The sequence below is a fragment of the Melospiza melodia genome, chromosome 3 (genome assembly GCF_035770615.1).
Source record: "Melospiza melodia melodia isolate bMelMel2 chromosome 3, bMelMel2.pri, whole genome shotgun sequence".
Classification (NCBI taxonomy): domain Eukaryota; kingdom Metazoa; phylum Chordata; class Aves; order Passeriformes; family Passerellidae; genus Melospiza; species Melospiza melodia.
In genome coordinates this window covers 118,161,900-118,181,987 of record NC_086196.1, presented here as the reverse complement: position 1 = coordinate 118,181,987, position 20,088 = coordinate 118,161,900, and the positions used below count along the sequence as shown (strand labels likewise).

Genomic DNA, 20,088 nt, shown 5'->3' with positions numbered 1-20,088 from the left:
TTTGCACATTTTTTCTTTAATCTAGCTCAGTCCTTGATCTTTGCTGCTGCCTTATTCAAAACTCAGGCCATCTTCAATGCACTCAGTACTTTCTAAACATCCACTGGGATTTAAAACCTTAATAGCCTAAAGTTTCCAACACAATCCTTCAAACAGAGTTAAGCCTGAAGGGCTCCTGACAGGCTTCTCTATTTGGAAGACAGCCCTCGCATCACTTCTTGGTGTTATGGGATCTTCATTTTTGACAATCAAATATTTCATTTGGTCATAATTATATTCCCTTCTCACCCCTGCAAATGGGGACAGATTTTTCAAACCAGTTTTCATGCTCATACACTGGAGCATCCCATGGCCACAGAACCTCCTCACTGAGAATGAAGCTAAGTGCCAATGTCCTGCCAAGTAATTATTGTAGCCAATAATCAGGTTTTCTTAGTGTAAATGGAATACATACTAGGTAGGGTCAAAATGCCAGCAACCTTGCCTACCTGTGACTGTTACTGCAGTTTTGAAAGATTTAATATCAGCAAGGTTAAGAACATATGCTTGCTTAAGACAATGACTTTAGCGTGATCTAAAGTGTAATAATCTTGAATTTCAAATTTCCCAGGGTGTAAAGTAATCAACTGGACAACTGCTGGGGTTTGCTACACAGAAATGTGCACTGCCATGGTATTACTATTGTATTTTGATTCCTGGGGAAAAATCCTCTTGTGATGCACTCTAGGTAAGGGGTAACTGTTTATTCACGGCCTTACTTTTAAAAAGAAGTTTTGCTTTGTCTTGTCTTACCTCTGGGTATCTATTCCATGCACAATGTAAACAAGTGTTGCTGCAAGACTACTGCATGTAGGTCAGCCCTTCCAATGAGCCTGGAGTTACCTTGGCAGGCAACCAAGAGTAATGCTCTGCATAGCATAACCCACTGTCTCCACTGGCCTCTCCACATGTCACCCACAAATGGGAAGGACAGCAGCAGCACTGGGAAGAACCACTGTGTGGGCTGTGCTCTGGGCACCTCAAATAACCACAGTGCTGATAATTGTACCATCAGCAGTTGCTGGGGCTATCCAGTGAGTATCAAATACATTCCTTCCTGGCCCACGCTGTCCTGCCACATCTTGACTGCTATTTTACCTCTGCTCACTGGATTATCCTAACTTGTGCATGCCTCTTCATGCTGCTCACACACCCAGCGGAAACAGGGTGGACAAAGCCTTCTAATCTTTTATTGGTATCATGTGTCTGGACATTTGCTAATTGCTAATTTCAGCTCTCATCCCTCGGATTCAATTTATCTTGGTGGTTGTTTCCTTCATGCCATTAATCTATGGGTTACATTTTGAGTGACCTCCTTCCTGAAGAAACCTTGGGAGGAGGTGTTGCTGCAGTGAGTTCACAAGTACAGTTTGCTACTGAAACTATGGTTCCTTTTCTAACTTTCTGCTGCTTCCATACCCCATCAATTAGGGAAGTGTGCAGTCAACCTGCAACATCTGATTCTCAGGGAAATCACCTGATTTTTCATTATTACCTTTGTTTCAAACCTGTCAGGACAGAATAGGAGAGATGTCTCTGCACAAAATTATCATCATCTCTTACATTAGTCATATTCTTATGAAGAAAGCAAGACTTTTTATCAGACAGTAGTCACTATTGTGCCATATATTATAGGTATTCCTTAAAAAATGCTATTTGGGTTCCAGAAGTAACAGTGACAGCATGGAGAACTGTGCAGGATAGTGCATGGCTTTCAGCTTAACAGCTCTCAGCAGTGCCTGGGAACCCATGTTGCTCTCTGTTGCTGCCCTTGGACTGCTTTCAATAACCAGGTTAGCTCATTTAAGATGAGCTAAAATTAAGAGCTATAACAAGGATGTCCTGAGGTGGATCTTTTGGCACTCATGCTGGTATTTACAGCTGTGATAAAAATCAGTTACATATTTATTTCTAGTAATAAGATCTTAAAATGTACTTCATGTTTGTCAGGCTTAGATCCAATTTTTTTTTTCTTTTAAATATCTCCTGAGGCTCCATTCTGGGCAATCTGCCTACTAAAAACTTTCGTTCACTTTGCTTTGCTGTGTAATCTTCAATCGCATTTTCAGCTAAAAAACACCAGTTCTTTTTGTGGGAAAACATCACCCCCTATCACGATTTTAGCCCTTTCAATAACACAGTATTGGGGACTAGATTGTCAGTATTGGTATGTTCTTTGGACAATTGTTTTAGAAAGACATCTGGAGATCTGTATTCAGCTGTTCATTCTGAGAACTGTTTGTTAAATCACAGTCGCTTTTTTTTTTTTCTGAAAGAGATAAAAACAATCAGGGACCAACTAATATGCTGCTGTAAAACTGATGATAGCAGCAAGCTGCATTAATTCAAGCAGCATAAATTACTGCTTGAATAATAGCAATTACAAGTAAATCTAATCAGTTTCTTCTCTTCAAAGAAGGGAGAGATTGAAGAAAGGGATGGAAATGGGCATCTCCCGGAGCATCACAGACAAGACCACCCATATCCCCCACAGGAGAGGACTATATCCTCCAGTTCCTTCTCTTAGTAGTCAGTCTCTTCTGGAAATTAACAAGCAAAAGCCAATAAGAAACAGTATCAAGCTGTGCCAGAGGAGGTCTATATTGGATATTAAAATTATAAGATTCTTTCCCAAGAGCGTGGTCAGGCATTGGAACAGACTGCTGGGGAAGTGGTTGAGTCACCATCCCTGGAGGCATTTGAAAGGCACATAGATGTGGCACTTAGGGACATTATTTACTAGTGGACTTGGCAATGCTGGATTAGTAGTTGGATTCTGTGATCCTAAAGGTCTTTTCTAACCTAAACAATCCATGATTCTACGTCTTTTTCCTTCAGTGTCAATTTTTTCCTTTATGTTTTAAAGAAGCAACATTTAAATACATTTTGAGTCTATTCTAAAGTTTATGTTTGCTCCTCTTTTGCTGAAGTCTAAAAACTATTTTTAATTCCAGCAATGGAAACAATCCCTGATATTTCAAATCTTACCATTCTTCACTGTTTTCATATTATGAAAACAAAAAAGGTTTTTATTCCTATTTACTGGAACATATCCCAAAAATAGCTGAAGTCTCATTCAGTTGTCCTAAATTATTATCTTCTGTTGACCAAAGTTTTATTTTTTTCATTAAATAGGAAAAAAGCTTTAATTTACAACCTATCACACTTAAAAACATGCAGAGAAAATAGTATGTTATTGACACATTAAAAATCAAACCATAAAATTCAACTCAAGTGAACTACTAAGAAAACAATTTCTACACTGTGCATTTTGTGGAGAGTGTTGATGAGATTATTTGGCTGTATCAGTAAATAAAAAGCTATCTATGTAACTCCAGCTTAAGCAGTATCCACAAGCAGGTATTTTCTGAGATACTTTGCATCTCAGGTCCTGTCTTCCTCCCTGGCAAGATCTGATTAATCCCTATTTCCTATATGATTGGAAATCACAGGCTCCTCTTTCTCAACAATACTGATGGACAGTAATTACAATGTACGTCCAAAAGCGCTCAAGACAATTAATACCAACAGGATGCAACACAAAGATGACCCATCTGTATGATACTAGGATCTGCTGTCATTTTAAATATTGGTCCAATTGAATGTTATGATATGATACTTTCCTACTTTTTGTCTGCCTTCACAAATAAATTAATTAGATTTTGTCCCTATGTAATTTTTTTTACTAAATGCCAGCATTTTTTAAAAACTCTTTCCAAATTGTAAATATCTTTGTAATAATAATAACTTTGTGATGCGGTGGTAACCAGGAGCCACCATGATGCTTTTGATTCAGTCTATATAGGGCTGCTAAAAAAGACCAGAAAATCTGAATATGATGTCTCTCCTAATTCTGGCAACAAAAGTTTTGACACGCTTCTTTGTTAGCAGATCATTGATTTGTTGGATAGTTGTGGTCTGTGCATGCTCATGGTTCATCTAACACAGGAAAATCTCCTGTTGAAGTGAGCAGATGAGTGCTTTGTGTCACTGGAGTCTTCCACTAAAGCTAAGTGTGAGGCAAATGTCAAATGCTGCATGCTGCTAACATTGCAGTTGTTTTCTCATTATTATCAGCAGAAACAGTGAGAACTTTCAAGGCAGAAAATAATTTATCCATTTCCTGGGTTAGGAGATGCTTTTGAAAGTAATTGGCCTTGAATGTTTTGATCATGCTGCTGAGAAAAGAGGTGAGCCAGTCTGAGATACTCCTTTCATCCCATGGCCTTGGGTTACTTTCCCTGTAGCAGAGAGCATCAAAAGGAATGTATATTTGAGCTGCACTGCTTCAGTGGAACATCTCACTTCCCCTGGGATTAAAGAAGTACTCTGGATTCTTTAGCTGCATTATGAAAGTAGGGGCCTCCAACAGAAAAGGGAGAAATCAGGTAAGGGGTGAAAAACAAGATTCATGAGAACTTTTTCAGAGTTCAATTGCATAAAATGCCATTGCTTTGGGGGGCAGTTAGGACATACTTAAATCCTTGTGTAACATCACCTTCACTTCCCTTGCAGCATTACTGATTGCACATTTGGTTTTATTTTTTTTTTTAATTATTACAAGATTTTTTCATAATTTTGTTTTCTGATCTGGTTTAACTCTTTATTCTTCTAAGGTTGTTACATGTTACTTCTATTCCAACTCCTCCTATTCACATATCAATTTCACTAATATTTTATTTACTTCCGTCTTAAGGCCATTAGTAAAGGTTTAATTAATAGGTCAGAAGTGCAATCTCTGTGGCTTAATGATACATTGTTTGGATGCATTGATAATTCAGAGGGTGGAGTATTAATGATTAAGTATTTAAATAAATTTTGAACCCTACTTCTTCTAGTTATGAGGGGACACTTTGCCCCAGTACAAATATATTTTTATATATGCAATAATAAGAGTAACTCAATTTACATACTTATAATAGTATCTTCCACATGAGGCAATGAGATGATTACAATTCCATTACTATCATCATCACTTTTCATAGATAAGGAAGAAGAAAAAAACACACTCTAAGCCTTAACTGTATGTTAGTAAGACAGTGAAAGACTTGTGAAGAAAACACAGGCCTTTTCCTTATCAGCTTATTGTCAGCTCAGTCTTTATAAAAATGTTGAAAAGGGATGCTGGGAAAAGAAGCAACTGGCAAGTAAGAGGCAGCATAGAAACAGAGTCATAATTACATCTGAGGGGCAAAGCAAATGTTGGATTTATTCTCTGAAGAGCCTGTCTAAGCTTCTTGGACCTTGACTGTACCTTCTTGGATGTAGCTATCCTCAAACACACTCCATCTCTCTAATTCTACTCTTTTTTTCCCCAGCAGATGATTTCCAGAAAATTAACGCTTCTGTTGTTGTTCTTGTTGGTTTTTTAATTATTTTTTTAATCTTACTAAATATCACAGGTACACTGGCTAGGAGAAGCTGCATATAAAACCAGACTGATAAGAAATGGCTTCTTGGTTAAATATTTAGAAATAATTTCATGTCCTTGTGGTTAAGAGCATAATTTAGGTTACTGAAATCTAGATATTAACATCACTTTTTCAGGACCAAATTCACAATTGTATGCAGTATCTTTTCACTCTTTGTGGTAAAGGAGACTTTTAACAGTTGCAATGGTATCAGCAGTTAACATTCTGTGGAGCACCATGGCCAACATTTTATAGCTCTCCCAGCCTGCTAAAGACCCCACATGGCCACATGGACTCACAAATTAGCAGAAACAAATCTGTATCCTATTTTCTGGCATTTATCTGTTAGCTATTTTCTGTTATTTATCTGGCAATAAACAATGTGGTTTGCTTTTAATCTTTTTTTTTTTAGACAGTGGAACAAGAAGTGTCTGATGCCACACCTGTATGTCCCATTACAGCTATAATGGTGATTGCTGCTCAGATGGCTATTACACCTCTTTGGAAAGATACACATTAAAGTGACTGATACACATTATTGCGTTATGGCTGCCTCCTCTCTGAAATACTCTAATAATGCAGTGAACAATGGTGATATGTTGTAACAACTTTAAGCCCTGATCTGGTATTGCACACAAATGCATCTTTCACCCATGCACATCCTTAAATTTACTACACTGAGCTGCCCAACTACTTTTACTTGGTTCTTTCTGATAGCCTAAGTATTTTCTCCAAAATCTAACAATAGCTATGTCTCAAGTGAGGAATTTATGAGGGAAGATGTCTAGAACAGATGCTGAACAAACTCAGGTCTCAGATTTCTTAAACTGGGTGGCATTCACCAATTATATCCCTCTGCCCACACCCCTTGTTTTCATCAAAAAGTAAATGGGAGTCTCTCAGGGCTTTCTCACTCTTTAGGGAGGGGCAAAAATAGATTCAAGTTTCTCTGGCCATGCTTAAGTAATCACATAGGAACCACATGCAGTCTAAGGGCTGTGCAGAGGAACTCTGCACAAACCAGCACATGCTGCTTTCCAGGCAGGTGGCAGAGGACTGTCCCAGTACAACTGCATCTCTTCTGAACTGGACTTTTTCATGTCCAACTAGAATGTAGGCAGGAAAGATAACTTGTGACTATCTGACTAATTGGCCTAAATTTATCGCTTTTGCCAAAGCTTTAATCTCAGAAGTAGTAGACAGCATTATTTACAGTTTTAAAGATCAAACCTCAGATTTAAAATTTCACTAAGGAATTGAATAGCACAGAGTGTAGCAAGTTTGATAGGTTTTAATGCAGTTAATATATGTTATCTGACATTTTTAGAAATATTTAAGAATGCACTAATATAAAGTATGCTGCAGTAAACATGAGAACTGTACCGTGCTTAGCTTCTATAAAATGGAGACTTGAAAAGAAATTTCTGACTGATATATATATATGTTTTATTTTTTTTATATGGACATTCAACAGAACTCATGGATCCAGCATGACCCACAGCTGTGAACCTGCACAAGCAACATTTTACGATTTCTCAACTCTGTTCTTTTCTAGTTATTTCCAGCCCACATAAATCTGTAACTCAGTTTGGTCATAAATGAAATAAGCTGCTGAACAGCCCCAGCTGGATCTGATGAAATCAGTGTGTACAGCTGGGTATTATCCTCCTACTGGAGGTACCACAACTCTCATATCATCACGGATTTCCTGTGTGGCCTCATACATGCATTATACTGGCCAGATAACAGAACAAAACACAGAAGAGCTCCAGCTGAAAAGCCATCCATGGCAGATTACTAATTATCTAACAGGCGGGTGAGCAATCATCTTTGTTGTACTCAGTGTCAACCTGGTTTACAGAATCCCCTGAGAGAAGTCCTGAGGGCAAAGGAGTCCAGGATGGTAGAACATTCTTCAAGGAGGAACTCTCACAGGCGTAGGAGCGGGCCATTCCCATGTGCCAAAAGGTGAGCCAACAGGGAAATTTGGCCTGGTAGAACAGAGAGCTTGGGCTGGAATTTAGAGTAAAAAAATAGGGCATATCACCTTCGAAAGAAGGAGCAGGCAGCTTGGAGATGCTACTACACGGATGTCACAGGGTTATGCAGGGAGAAAATTAGAAAGCCAAAGCCCAGTTAGATCTTAATCTGGCTACTGACATAAAACACAATAAAAAATGTTTCTATAAATATACCAACAAAAGGAGAGCTGAGGAGAATCTCACAGAATGGATAAAGTTGGAAGGAACCATAGAGCATCATCTTGTCCAACCTCTCTGCTCAAGAAGGGTAATCCTAGAGCACTTTGCACAGGATTGCATCCAGATGAGTTCTGAATATCTCTGGTGAAGAAGACTCCACAACCTCTCTGGGTAATCTGTTCCAGCAGTGGTCACCCACACTGTGAAGAAGTTCTTCCTCACGTTTTCCATCCTTTATTGTATGCAGGGAAACAGTGACAAAGGACAAGGAAAAGCCTGAGGTACTAAATGACTCCTTTCCCCCAGTGTGCAAAACTAGTAGTTCTCTCAGTATCCAGCTCCCTGGGGTGGAACACAGGGACCAGGAGCAGAACTAAGCCCCCAAAATCCAAGGGGAAACAGCAATCTGCTACACCAAACACACATACACAAGTCTATAGGGCCAGATGGGATCCACACAAGGATACTGAGGCAGCTGGCAGAGGTGCTCATCAAGCCACCTGCAATAATTTCAGCTATCTGTGATCCACATATTACAGGTGTTCTGGAGTTCCAGGGCAGTCTGGATCCCTCTGTGGCAGAGGGTAGGGCTGTGTTTCCACTCCAAGGACAGTCAATCCCAGGTGCACTGGATGCCCTGTGAGCAGTGCCCAGCACTCTGCTGCCAAAGGACTGAGGAAAACACACTAGCAATGTCAATTGTGAAATGCTTGTTGGCTGCCTTTGACTCCAGCTTGTGTTGAAGTTCCAGCATGTCCAGTATGGCAGCACTGAGTGGTGGCATGACTTCATTCAGGCCACAGGAGTCCATTGTGTGTCTCCTTTCTCTGTTAGACTTTCACACAGTCCATATGGGACTATTAAAGGGTGAGTCCTGCTGATCACTCCTTGGCTCTCCAGCTGATGAATCAGCTCATGGATGGGAATCAGGGAGTCTCAGTTGGTGTGATAATGCTGCCAATACACTGCAGTGGTAGGAATCAGCACCTGCTGTTCCTCAGGCTTCAGCAATGCTGAAGGGACCTCTGAGAGACTTGGCAAGATACAGAGCTGCCTAATTCCCTCCTTCTCCAAGGCAGCTATACTGAAAGCCTGCCAATACACTTCTAGGTCTTTCAAATACCCTCTCCTGAGATGTCTACAGGGCAGATACATGGAGCCTCTGGGCCAGTCACAGACAGGGGGTTTTGCCACTCATTCTCAGTTAGACTTAATTCAACCTTCAACATAGACAGATCCTGTGATCTCCCATTACTCCAGAAACACAGGGGGGGTTCTGCCTCTTTGTGATCTGATGGCATTAGTGGACACTGTGGACTGGTATTTACTAGAACCTTGCAGTCCTGTGGATCTGATGTGCAAGGCCATTGGGATCCACATAGTCAGTAAGCCAGGCTGTCCTCTTCTTTCACCTAATTGCAGGAAGAGCTCCTCTAGTACTGGTGATAAACGTCTCCATTGACTTGTAAAATCAAAATTAATTTCCATAGGATCAGGAGTAAGACCAACCCTTCCACTCTGACTGGGGAACTGCCCACTGAAGACTGGAGTAGAATTTTCCTGGAAGAACCTGCATTTATGATTGCTTTTCTTTGCAACCCACGTACCTATGCCTCTAGAGTCAAGGTAGACTTTCCACCCCATTTCCTCAAGTCTTCTTTGTGGTTCCTCAGGTAAAACCACAGGGTATCTTGTGGTGTACACCCTCTATATCCTCCCTCTTGAGCAAAAGAATGCTCACTGCAATAGCTGAGATACTGGTCTGTACAGGTGACGAGTAGGACCTATCCTCTCTTTGTTCCTGAAACTCCTGGAACAGCTCTTCCCACTTTTGGACAAGTTTTCTACAGCCAAGATCCAGCTTAATAGAGAAGAACAGAGATTTTCTTCACATTGCTGGAGTTGTTGAGCCACTAAATCCATCATTGTTGCCTCTGTTTTTCCAGATAATGACTGCCAATGAGGTGGCATACACAGAAAGTGCATTCTGTACAAATGTCTGCCACATGGGTCATGTACATTAGGTTTCATCTTGATCTGTGGGTGACTGCCTATTGTTTGGGGCAGAATAAATCATCTCTAGCATGGCTAATTCCTGAAGGTACTGGATACTTGTCTTCATGGTGGTCCATCTGTCTTTCTTGAAGGGATTCCTTTCCTTCATGCCTGACAGGAATCATCTCCACCACAGGCTGAGAACTTGTGTTCCTCTTTCCATTTGCCTTATCAATACTCCCTTTACCCAGAAAGTGATCCCAGCTGCTTGGCTTCCTTACCCTCTAATTCCAGGATACTAGAGCCATTATCCCAGCACTGGAGCAGCCAAGTGATCAATGTGCTTATCTGGATGATGGCTGAAATCTTTTTGCACATCCTGCAGATCATCAAGGATAGGGATCAGGGGGTCACCTCTTGTTCTGTTTCTTTCTCCTTGTTCTTTTGGTAACCCTGCTTTTGGTAACCCTGATTTTGGTAATCCTTTGCTAAGTGACCTCTCATGTCCATTTCTTCTCATCTACAGGAGCATCTGACACCAGCACGGGTTGGTTCTCACGTTCAGCTGCAGTGCCTGTCAAGGGAGTTGGATCAGCCTTGGTGTCTGTCCCCAGGGCCGGGGTAACCACAGTGCCTGTTGTTTTGCTCTTTCATCCAGAGACTTTTTCTTCCCTTCAAAACACTGAATAGTGATGAACTTGGTAGGTAAAAACGTTATAGTTATTAATAGTTTACAACAGATGGCTCCCAAAATACAGTGGTGACAGTGGTGACAGCCATGTTGAATACAAATACTAGATTTGTTTCACAACCAGCAATTCTGTCATACTATAAGCCAGTGCTACGAAGTACAGCAACATGATAACTTTAGCTCAGTTCCCATGGGTGAGATACTGCAAGTAAGGTATGACATAGCACAACTGAAAGAACAAGCACACCAACTTTGAGAGCAAATAAATCAACATGGTGACCAGGGACTATTAAACTGATATAAAAAATGTTTATAATAAAATTGTTCTAACACATTCTAGTCAGATTTGTCATTGTCTCAAGACATCATGCCCCATGTTGGGAGCCAAAAAGAACTGCTAAGGTTATGGTTAAACCACAGCATCTCTCACCAGTCCCCACCCCACCACTGGTGGTATGAGGAGGAGAATCAGGAAAAAAACTGTAAAACCCATGGATGCATTGAGATATGTACAGTTTAATAATTTAAGTAAAATAAAACAAAAATAACAAAATAATTTTAATGCAAAAAGGAAGACAAAAATAAACCAGAGAGAAATAAAACCTAAGAGAACAAAGTGATGCACAATACAATTGCTCACCACTGGCTGACCAATGCTAATCCCGTCCCTGAGCAGAGATCAAGCCCTTCCAGCCAGCTCCTCCCAGTTTATACACAGGGCATGATGTTCTCAGATATGGGATATCCCTTTGGCCAGCTCAGCTTAGCTGTCCTGCTCATGCTCCCTCCCAGCTTTTTGTGCCATCCCTCACTGACTGAGTATGAGAAACTGAAACATCCTTTGCTTAGGGTAGGCACTACTGAGCAACAAACAAAACATCAGGGTGCTATCTACATGATTCTCCTACTAAATCAAAACCACAGCACTTTACCAGCTACAAGGAAAAGAATTTACTCTATCCCAGCCAAAATGAGGACAATGTGGCACTTAGGGACATGACTGAGTATTGCACCTGCTTTTCTCTGTCTCCCCCATACAGAACCCGCCTCTAATTCCTTTTTCTCCATAGGTCCCAGTTTTGATAAACCTACATTCACATCTGGTATGGCTGGTACCATCACCCAGGTGACCTCATACTTCTGTGGTGCTGGTATTCTTGATGTGGTTATGTAGGTGCTCTTCATGGTGTATGATCCTGCTACATGAAAGATGACCTTTTCAAAATATTCCACTTCAACACCTGTGAAGTTTGGCTGTCCCTCACACAACTCATCCATAATGACACGTGAGATCCAGCCAACTTTCACTGTTTGATCTGTAGCTTTCATCAGCTGCTTACAATGCTATGCTCAGCAACTTCTCATTACATTCTCTACATTTCCACCTCCCCTCAGGCAGCCTAACCTTCATCCAGGCCCTAGTCAAGAACCTGATCATTTGCCTGCAGCCTTAACACCATCTTTGTATCAAGTTAATCAGCAAAAATTTAAAATCACCACTATAATACACACATCACTGTTACAGCCAATCCCTGAGGTACCCTTCCTGACATGAACAGCTTGAACACTTCTTATTGACACTTCCTTTTTGAAGTCTGTTTATTAGCCACTTTCTACATCAGTATTTTGTATGCATGAAAAACTGTGCATTTTCTAGATATCCAGCAGAAACAGGCATCAAGACAACACAAATAAACCTGAAAGAGCAATGGTTCTCATTATTTTATTGATAGACTATGACCATCAATATAGAAAAAAGGTTTACTTTCCAAGTCCAGTCACAAAGCATCCATTCTGGATAAGATCCACTGATACACAAAAACAACAAGAAAAAAATTACACATAAATCTCAAAGTAGTCAGTAGTGACAAGGACTGGTATGTCATGGAAACCTAAGATGTAGGAGGACTGGGAATACCAGACATCTGGTGATTATTTTTGCTGCTCAAAATCTTAGTAGTTGTTACTTACTCACTGCTTTCAGAACAACTCCTCAGTCGTTGGGGTGACTCTGTCATCTTGAATGTTTGTTTGCTTCTTCTCACGGACATCCATAGGTTGTGGCCATGCACTGGGAGTCAGGAGTAGTCCAGATACTCTCAGTAAATGGTGTCCATGAAACACTCAGCAAAGCTTTCTCCAAATGCACTTTCCACCAAACCAACTACACTAAGTGTCTGTCAACAGTTGCAATCAAAGACCTATCATTTTTTTCCTTTTAGATAAGCCCTTCATAGGCTTCAGACATTAAACCGCAAGTACCAAATTTAGAGGATGAGGGAGTGGCTGCCAAATTTTCAAAAGGAGGAAGGCCTCTCTCTTATATCTATCACTGAAAACACCATAGCGTGGTATAAAGATTTTACCAACATTTGAAAAATCCTTCGTGACTCACCAATGCATTTGTTACATTTAGATTTACAATACCATTATCCAAAATAATAAGATGAGGTATTTAAAAGAGTCAAACAAGACTCCCCTGATAGTGACTCATTACAAAGACTGACCTCTCTCTCCTTTTGGTGGTTACCCAGTCTAGTACTTGCTTTTGCAATTCACAATTCACTTCTGTCATTCAGAGTGGAATTACCTTTAGGTGGAGGTACACTTCTTAAATTCCCTATGTATCTATGACTTTATATTAAACAAAACGAGAAGCATAAACATTTATAAGCAAATAAAGAATGGTTCCACCAACCATTCAAAACCCATGCATATTTTATGTTTTGTTGAAGAATGCTAAATGGAGGTTCTTTTATTTTTTTTCCATGAGTATTACAGCCTTTCTTTCTCTGACTCTTTTGTTTGTTTGGGGCTTTTTTCCCCCCAAGATCTATTCCATCTTCCTTCTCCTATTTATTTTAGTTTTGCCAGGAATCTATATGGTATTGATATTTCTTGTCACAGCTACAGAAATCAAATGACAGCTCCTTAAGGCATTTTTCACTTACTAAAAGAATATCACTTTCTTCTCCTATAACACCCATCAAAACTCCTGCTAATAAAATAATCTGCCTTTATGTCCGTCAAGCAAAGCCAAATGCAGAGCAGATTCATGCAACTTGTGCTGTTTCTTTACATTTTCACTAGATTTGGATTCTGGTGGAATGCAAGATCACAAACACAACAAACCCATCATACCCACCAAAAATATGGAAGGATGAGTAAGGCAGTGCTAAAAAAGATCATCTCACTTAGCCTTAGCTGAGAATTAGAATTGCTCTTATCTAGTAGAGAAACACCGAGACCTACATGGGATTATCCATTACATTCTAAAAAAGGTGTTTGGACAAAATGTCCTTGTTGAAATCTTTTTCTTGAGTGTAGAGTGAGCCTGTATCACTAGATGAGCTGAGCTATTTAAAATGTAGATGAGTAAAGAAAAATGAGATAAATTGCGATGAAAGGCCAGAGTAGGTATCTTTTATTAGACATCATGTGCTATGTCCATGGCAAGCGAATGATTAGCAACTTACCAAATTAATACGGAATAAATACACATCTGAGCTTTATAATGTGCCATCAATCTTGAAAATACACTGTATCTAGCATAATAGTGAATTCATTATAAGCAGCAGCAGAACCACACAGCGGCAAAGAACACAAATTATTGAGTGCACCCAGAATGCAAACCGAGAGGCCGAACCGTTCTGCTGAGTGCGTTTGCACTGCTATAGCCCAGGAGCGGGACGCTCGGAGCAGGAGCTGCTTGCAGCAGCCTTGGGCACACTGCAGACACGGCACGGGCTGAGGAACGATTCCACGGAGGGAAAGGTACAGGGAGACGTAACGTTAAGGACACACAACCCAGCTATTCCGTTACTAAATGAGCTTCAAACTATAGCCGGCCATGGCCAAACGGGGAAAGCATTTCCAGATGAATAATTTAAGTCAGCCGGCGCGGGCCCGTCCCCGCGCTCCCCATACCTCACCAGGAGCAGGCCGCGGCCGCCCCAGCGCGCCTGCGCACCTGCCCATCCGCCCGGCCCCACAGGGCGCGGGGACCCGCAGCCGCCGCACACGGCGCAGCCACCGGCCAATGGGCGGGTGGGCCGCCCGTGTTTCCCTCCTGCAGCCAATCAGCGCTCGCTTCCTCCCGCCCTCCAGCCAATGGGAAGGGCGCTCTTGGGGCGTCGGTCACATTCAAACCGGGGGCAGCGCGCGGACGCGCTCGGTCGGAGCCGCGTCCCGGCCCCGCAGCGGCCTCGGTGAGGGCGGCTAGGCCGGGCCGGGCGGGGGTTGGGGCGGCCGGGAAGGACAGCGAGGGAGAAGGGACCGGGCCGGGGAGCAGCGCAGTGAGGGAAGGTGGGTGACGGGGCCGGGGGGCAGCAGAGGTGCTGGTCTGCGGTGAGACCGCGGGGGTGCGGGGCCGGCTCCTCGAGAGCCCCGGGGCTGCGGCTTCGCTGGGCTTCCGCCCCTGAGGGGAGGAAAGCTGCTGGTGTCTTCCGCCTCACGGTCATTGTTTGTGCCGCGTTGCCTCACCTGCTCCGCTGCTGCTCAGTCCCTGTCTTACTTAGCCCAACTTTGCATCCTGGTGTCTTGTCCTTCCTGTGTCTTACGTTAGGTTTTAATATATTTCTATTTCATTTCTTTCGTAGTGTTGCTAGTTTTTTAAAATTGACGACGGTTTTTCTTAGTGTTGGGAGTTTTTGTTTTCCTTTAAAAAAAATCCTGATTTAGGACTTGTAAACAAAACAGAAGGAAGATGATGCACTTTTATAGATAGCATTTTTTAAAGGCTGGGTAGATGCTTCAGAAACAGGTGTTATTTTACCTCTCCTCTATAGAAGACATAAACAGAACAGGTAGTGTAATACAGTAAATACAGTATTTCAAGACTGGATGCTGTTACTTCTTTTTATTATCAATGAGTATTTTTGAGTGTGTTAGATGTGGACTTACCACTAACTTCTGCTGCCACTTATCCATTTGCTGCTCTCAAGTCTCTGTCCTTTGGCTCCGTGTGTAGTGGGTCTGTAGGAGCGGTTGAAGTTACTTTAACGACTGTGCTTTATTTAGAGCTAGTTCTTGCTGATCTTTGCACTGTGTTCTCCCTGTTCCCTGGTTCTCCCTACCCTTCTCTCCTGCAGGCATTTCTGCATCTCAGGTATGCTGCAGTGGCGCTGCTGCAGTTACTGCCTCAGTTCCCATTCAATGCCTTTTAACAGCGTGTGCCTGCTTTAGGTCTTCACTGTTGTCAGATTTTTGCTATATATATACACACTAGTGAAATTCATGGCAAGTGATTTCTTTAAGGGTAATTATGCAGCAGGTTAACAGACAAAGAACGTGTGAATACTTGCTTTTGGTTGAACATTGGTGTGAGTAGAAAGATTGCTGGCAAATCATGACACTACGTAGATGAATATGCCCTTACTGTACTTAGTCTCTGAAGGTCACAGCAAGCTGACACATTTGGAAGTGCTTGTCCTCCTTCAAAATGTTGTCTTTAAGCTTTTTAAAATTCTGTTTTTATTACTGACTAGGAATAGTTTAATTGATTTTGATGAAAACTGTATTTCTGGGATATGAAGATTAGGCAAGCTTGCACAATAAGCTTTCAGTGTTTCACCCATCAATTTTTAATGCACAGAAACTTCTTCAGGATGGAGAACTTCATTTCTTGCCTTTGGATTCTTGGGATCATCTGAGGTAGTCTGGCCCTCATCCATCTTACCTTTTTGACAAGGCCCATCCATTCTTCAGGAGAGTTTTTCTCTGTAACACCTTGAATCTAGAGCAGTTAAAGAGCACACCGTAAATGTAAGTTTGATGTGTATTGTTGTGACTTAAGATCAAATTTTACAGAAATTTATTTTTCTTTTTGTCTACTGCATTTGGGAAGCTGTCGCTGCAGGAAGAATAATGAATCTTTGATATTGGTGGGGAAAATATAAAGACTATGTTTAAGAAATCCAAAATCCATCTGGGAATTCTTAGCAGTTATGGTTGTAATGAAATATTGTGGTGTTTGTTAACATGAGGTAAATTTCTTTTGGTTGTCTTGGTGCTTCAGGTTCTGGAGAAGCTGACTTCATACTTTGAGGGAGTGGGTACAGTTGAAAATCAGATCTCTGTGGATATTCTCACCCATAAAGAAGTGATTTGGGATATCTGATTTCCTGTAGCCCCTTCTGCAGTGTTTTTAAAAGGCAAAACTGCAATGTGTACTAAAATTTTCCTTATGAAGTGAATAATTATCATCTGAACAATGTTAGCTATAGTAATCACCTGTGTAATTTTTAGCAGTGTGATCCCCAAAAGATGTTTGGGATGGGACAGTTTACAGACCCACTCCCAGAACCTAAATTGGCTCTGGGGAGAAAGAGATATTAAAGAAAGTTCCAAACAAGCATTGAAATTAAAATCTATTCAGTGTACATTTTTGAATATAAATAAGAGAAGGGTTCCTTTATTTGCTTCTGTTCAGTGAACCAAAAGTAGTATTTCAGATACTACTGATTTAGCATACAGTCTTTAGCTTTCAAAAGATTTTGGGGTGTTTTCATCATAGGTCTTGCCTGAGGCTATTTGGGTGTCTCTCCAGACCCTTAATGTGCTAAGACCTCTTCATAGGGGTAATGTAGATGGTGCTTTTGCTGGACTAAGTGTTGGAATTTACACAGTGCCACTGTGTTTTGAACCTACAAAACAACACTTCCATATAGACAAGAGCAGGCTTGCTATTCTTGGCGGGCCATATTTAGGTCAGGATGAACATGGAATATGCCTGCTTTTGCCTTATAAGCAAACTCTTGTAAACATGATAATCTTACAAGATCCACATATCCATAATCCACAAATCTTCTGATTTGTGGTCTTTGCTTGGGGAAAGCTGGGAGCCTGGTGCTTTTAAAGACATGCCAACTTCTATAATAATAGAATAATGCTCTAAAAATTATTTGTGAGACTTCCTGAGAGTGGTGCCTGATGCATTTTTTTAGATAATGGAGTTAAAGGTAGATGAGCTTCATTCCATTCAATTCTTTTTCTAGCAATAATTCATCTAAAAGTAGATCTAAAGTTTCTAACCCACTAGCAACTTTTTGTTGATTTGTTATACACAAGTACAAGAGGACAAAAACCAACATTTCATTGTAGAACTAAACTTAGTCTTTCTTTGAGCCTATTTAATCTGTCTGAAGTGCATTACTTTCCTTTTTTCTGGGCCCAACTTCACAGTAATTACAATGTCAAACCCCCTGAATATGCACTAAATTCACCACAGTTTTTACTGGAATTCTTTTGTTCATTAGATGTGGGACAAGCTGTTTATTGTAGGCAGAGAAGGAAGAAATCTTTAGGGTTTTAGTTTATTTTAGCAGTCTTGCTCTGCTCAGATTGCCTAAATTCTTACCTCTGAGCTATATACATGTATTATCTCAGATGATGATAAGCTTTCAGAATGTTGAGGATTTGGCATAAGTTTCTTATAAAAAGTCTTTGAATCTCTAAACCTCCTTTCAGAAACTTAAAAATAGGTGTCACTTGTCTTTGTCCTTTGAACAGAGGAGAATGTGAATTCTTTTCTGCTTAACCCACTGTGAGAACTAATTGCTGTAACCTGTGGGAGAGAGTGTGGATTAACACTGTGTGCTAAATTAAAGCCAGCCTAATTGTGAGTACAGAATGTGATTTCATGTGATGGACTGGAAGCTATTTCAGGCAACACATCATACTCCTCATTTTATTCAAATGCTGAATATACCTGATTGGAAAGGAGCATGAATTAGGATTTGGGTGGATCATTTAAGTACCAATTCTTTTTATTTGTCCAAGTTGTCTTCTGCAAAGTAGTTTACTTGTATAACTACATTGACAAAGGCCTAAATGGAGTATTTGTTACATAATGTCCTTGAGTCTCAAGCTCCAAATGATACATGAGAGGCTTTCCCATAGTAATTCCAATCAAAGTGAGCTACGACAGGGTTCTTCAGTAACTCCGTTGTTTTTAACCTTGTGCCTGCAGATGGAGGAGACAGACCTAAGTGAAAGAGGATTGCCACAGATTACATCAATCATGAATAGAGTTAGAAACTTGAAAAACAAATACAGAAATGAAGAGAATATCACAGATGAATTTAACTATACTAAAATCTCAGCTGATACAACAGGTATTTGGTTTTGTTATTTTACTGTCACTCATGCAAAAGATCTTAACATAGACTGAATGAAAGAACAATTAATTGAAATGATTTCAAGTTTAGTGTTTCTTTAATATGAATGACCACAAAGCTAATTTCATTTCTCCTTATTTCTTAGCTCTGTTGCTTTGATGTTGTTTAAAAATAGTCAGTAACTGTCTTGCACAAAAGCTTATAAAAAGTGTTTTCTTCTGTACATGTTTGCTATTTTAATCAATCTCATTTTTTGTTTTTCTGTCAGATAACTCTGGAACTGTCAATCAAATAATGATGACAACAAACAATCCAGAAGACTGGCTATGTTTTTTACTGAAGCTAGAGAAAAAGGGCGTTCCTCAGATGGATGTTAGTGTACTCAACAGACTCATTGGCCGTTACAGCCAAGCAGTGACTGCCTTGCCTGCAGAAAAGTACAGTCAGGATGAGAGCTATGCTCGCATCCTTGTGAGATTTGCTGAGTTGAAAGCGTAAGTATAAATTTTCAATATGAGAACTCATCATTCTATTTTTGAATTAAGGTAAGAATACCTTGTTTCATTAGTGTTTTCTGCAACAAATTGTCATTTTGAGTGTGGAAGGTAAGTAGCTTTGGTTAGTCAGCTTATCTGTTGTTGCCACTACTTGTATTTTTTGTATATGCTAATAAACACGATTGTTTAGAGTTATTTGACTTAGAGATGTTAACGCTGCCTTTTTTCTTGGTTCTTTATGTAAGGTACAAGAGGGAATAGCATGAAATGCTTTTTTGAGCTTTACTTTAGTATGCTTTCTCTCTTACTGGACAAGATCCTCACAGTTTGACTAAGTTAACTGCCTTAGATAGAAAGAATGTCTCAAAACATCATTCTCTAGTTCCACACTTTGAAAATTAGTTTTGGTTGTGGTCTTTTATTGCTTTATTCAGTCCAGATTCAAGCAGTGTGGTTGTAGAGGTGTGTTCAGACATAATTTGGGACAGGGTTATAATTGGAATTTTTTTTGATAATAGGTTCTTTTGTCACTTGAAATAGTACAGCAAATATTTTGTGAAGAGCTGTATTTAAACAATGCAGCAATCTAACAATCAGAGCTGAGCAAGTTATTTTCCAGTGAATGTAGCTGATCTTTTTCTTGTATGTTCTTCCTCTATTTGACTTTTTGGCATATGGTTTCATCTTGCAGTGTGATAAATGTCTACTTCTCTGCACTGTCCTTTGCATGGACCTTGCTGCATCACTGTTACTAAAAGCACTCAGTGGAAGTAATCTGTTGAATCTCCTGTTGAGAAACGGGAGTGAATAATGGCCTTGTCAGTCTTCAGTATCTTGAAGGAGGAAGGTGATTGTGTGTAAGTGGAGTAAGGAATCTCTTCCAGAAAGGTTTAAAGATACATTGGAAGATGGCATTCTTATTCAAAGATCAGTTGCTTTTCCTCAGAGCAGAAACTGTTATATAGGTTTCTGGATCCTAGTTTGTGGAAATTCTTTTCCTTAATAGTGATCAAGTCACATCTGTTATCTCATTGTAGGAGAGTTTAAGTTCAGAAAGATTATTTCCCACCTCCCTAATCACTTGGACCTATTTTCACTTGATCTTTAGAACATGGTTTGAAAGGTGGGATACTTTTA

General features: G+C 40.4%; 1 protein-coding gene across 2 annotated transcripts in view; it reads left to right on the top strand.

Annotated features, from left to right (window-relative positions):
- Nucleotides 1-14,492: 14,492 nt before the first annotated feature.
- Nucleotides 14,493-20,088, top strand: part of TTK (TTK protein kinase) — a 30,017-nt gene continuing 24,421 nt past the window's right edge. Inside the window, exons 1-4 of one of the 2 annotated variants that reach the window (XM_063152865.1) lie at nucleotides 14,493-14,545; nucleotides 15,931-16,100; nucleotides 18,307-18,451; nucleotides 18,723-18,948. In XM_063152865.1, the coding sequence (XP_063008935.1) occupies nucleotides 18,307-18,451; nucleotides 18,723-18,948 (371 nt within the window). In that variant the 5' untranslated portion in view covers nucleotides 14,493-14,545; nucleotides 15,931-16,100. Of the gene's footprint in view, nucleotides 14,546-14,571; nucleotides 14,643-15,930; nucleotides 16,101-18,306; nucleotides 18,452-18,722; nucleotides 18,949-20,088 lie in introns of those variants that run through there. The other variant, XM_063152864.1, reaches the window with a different exon arrangement.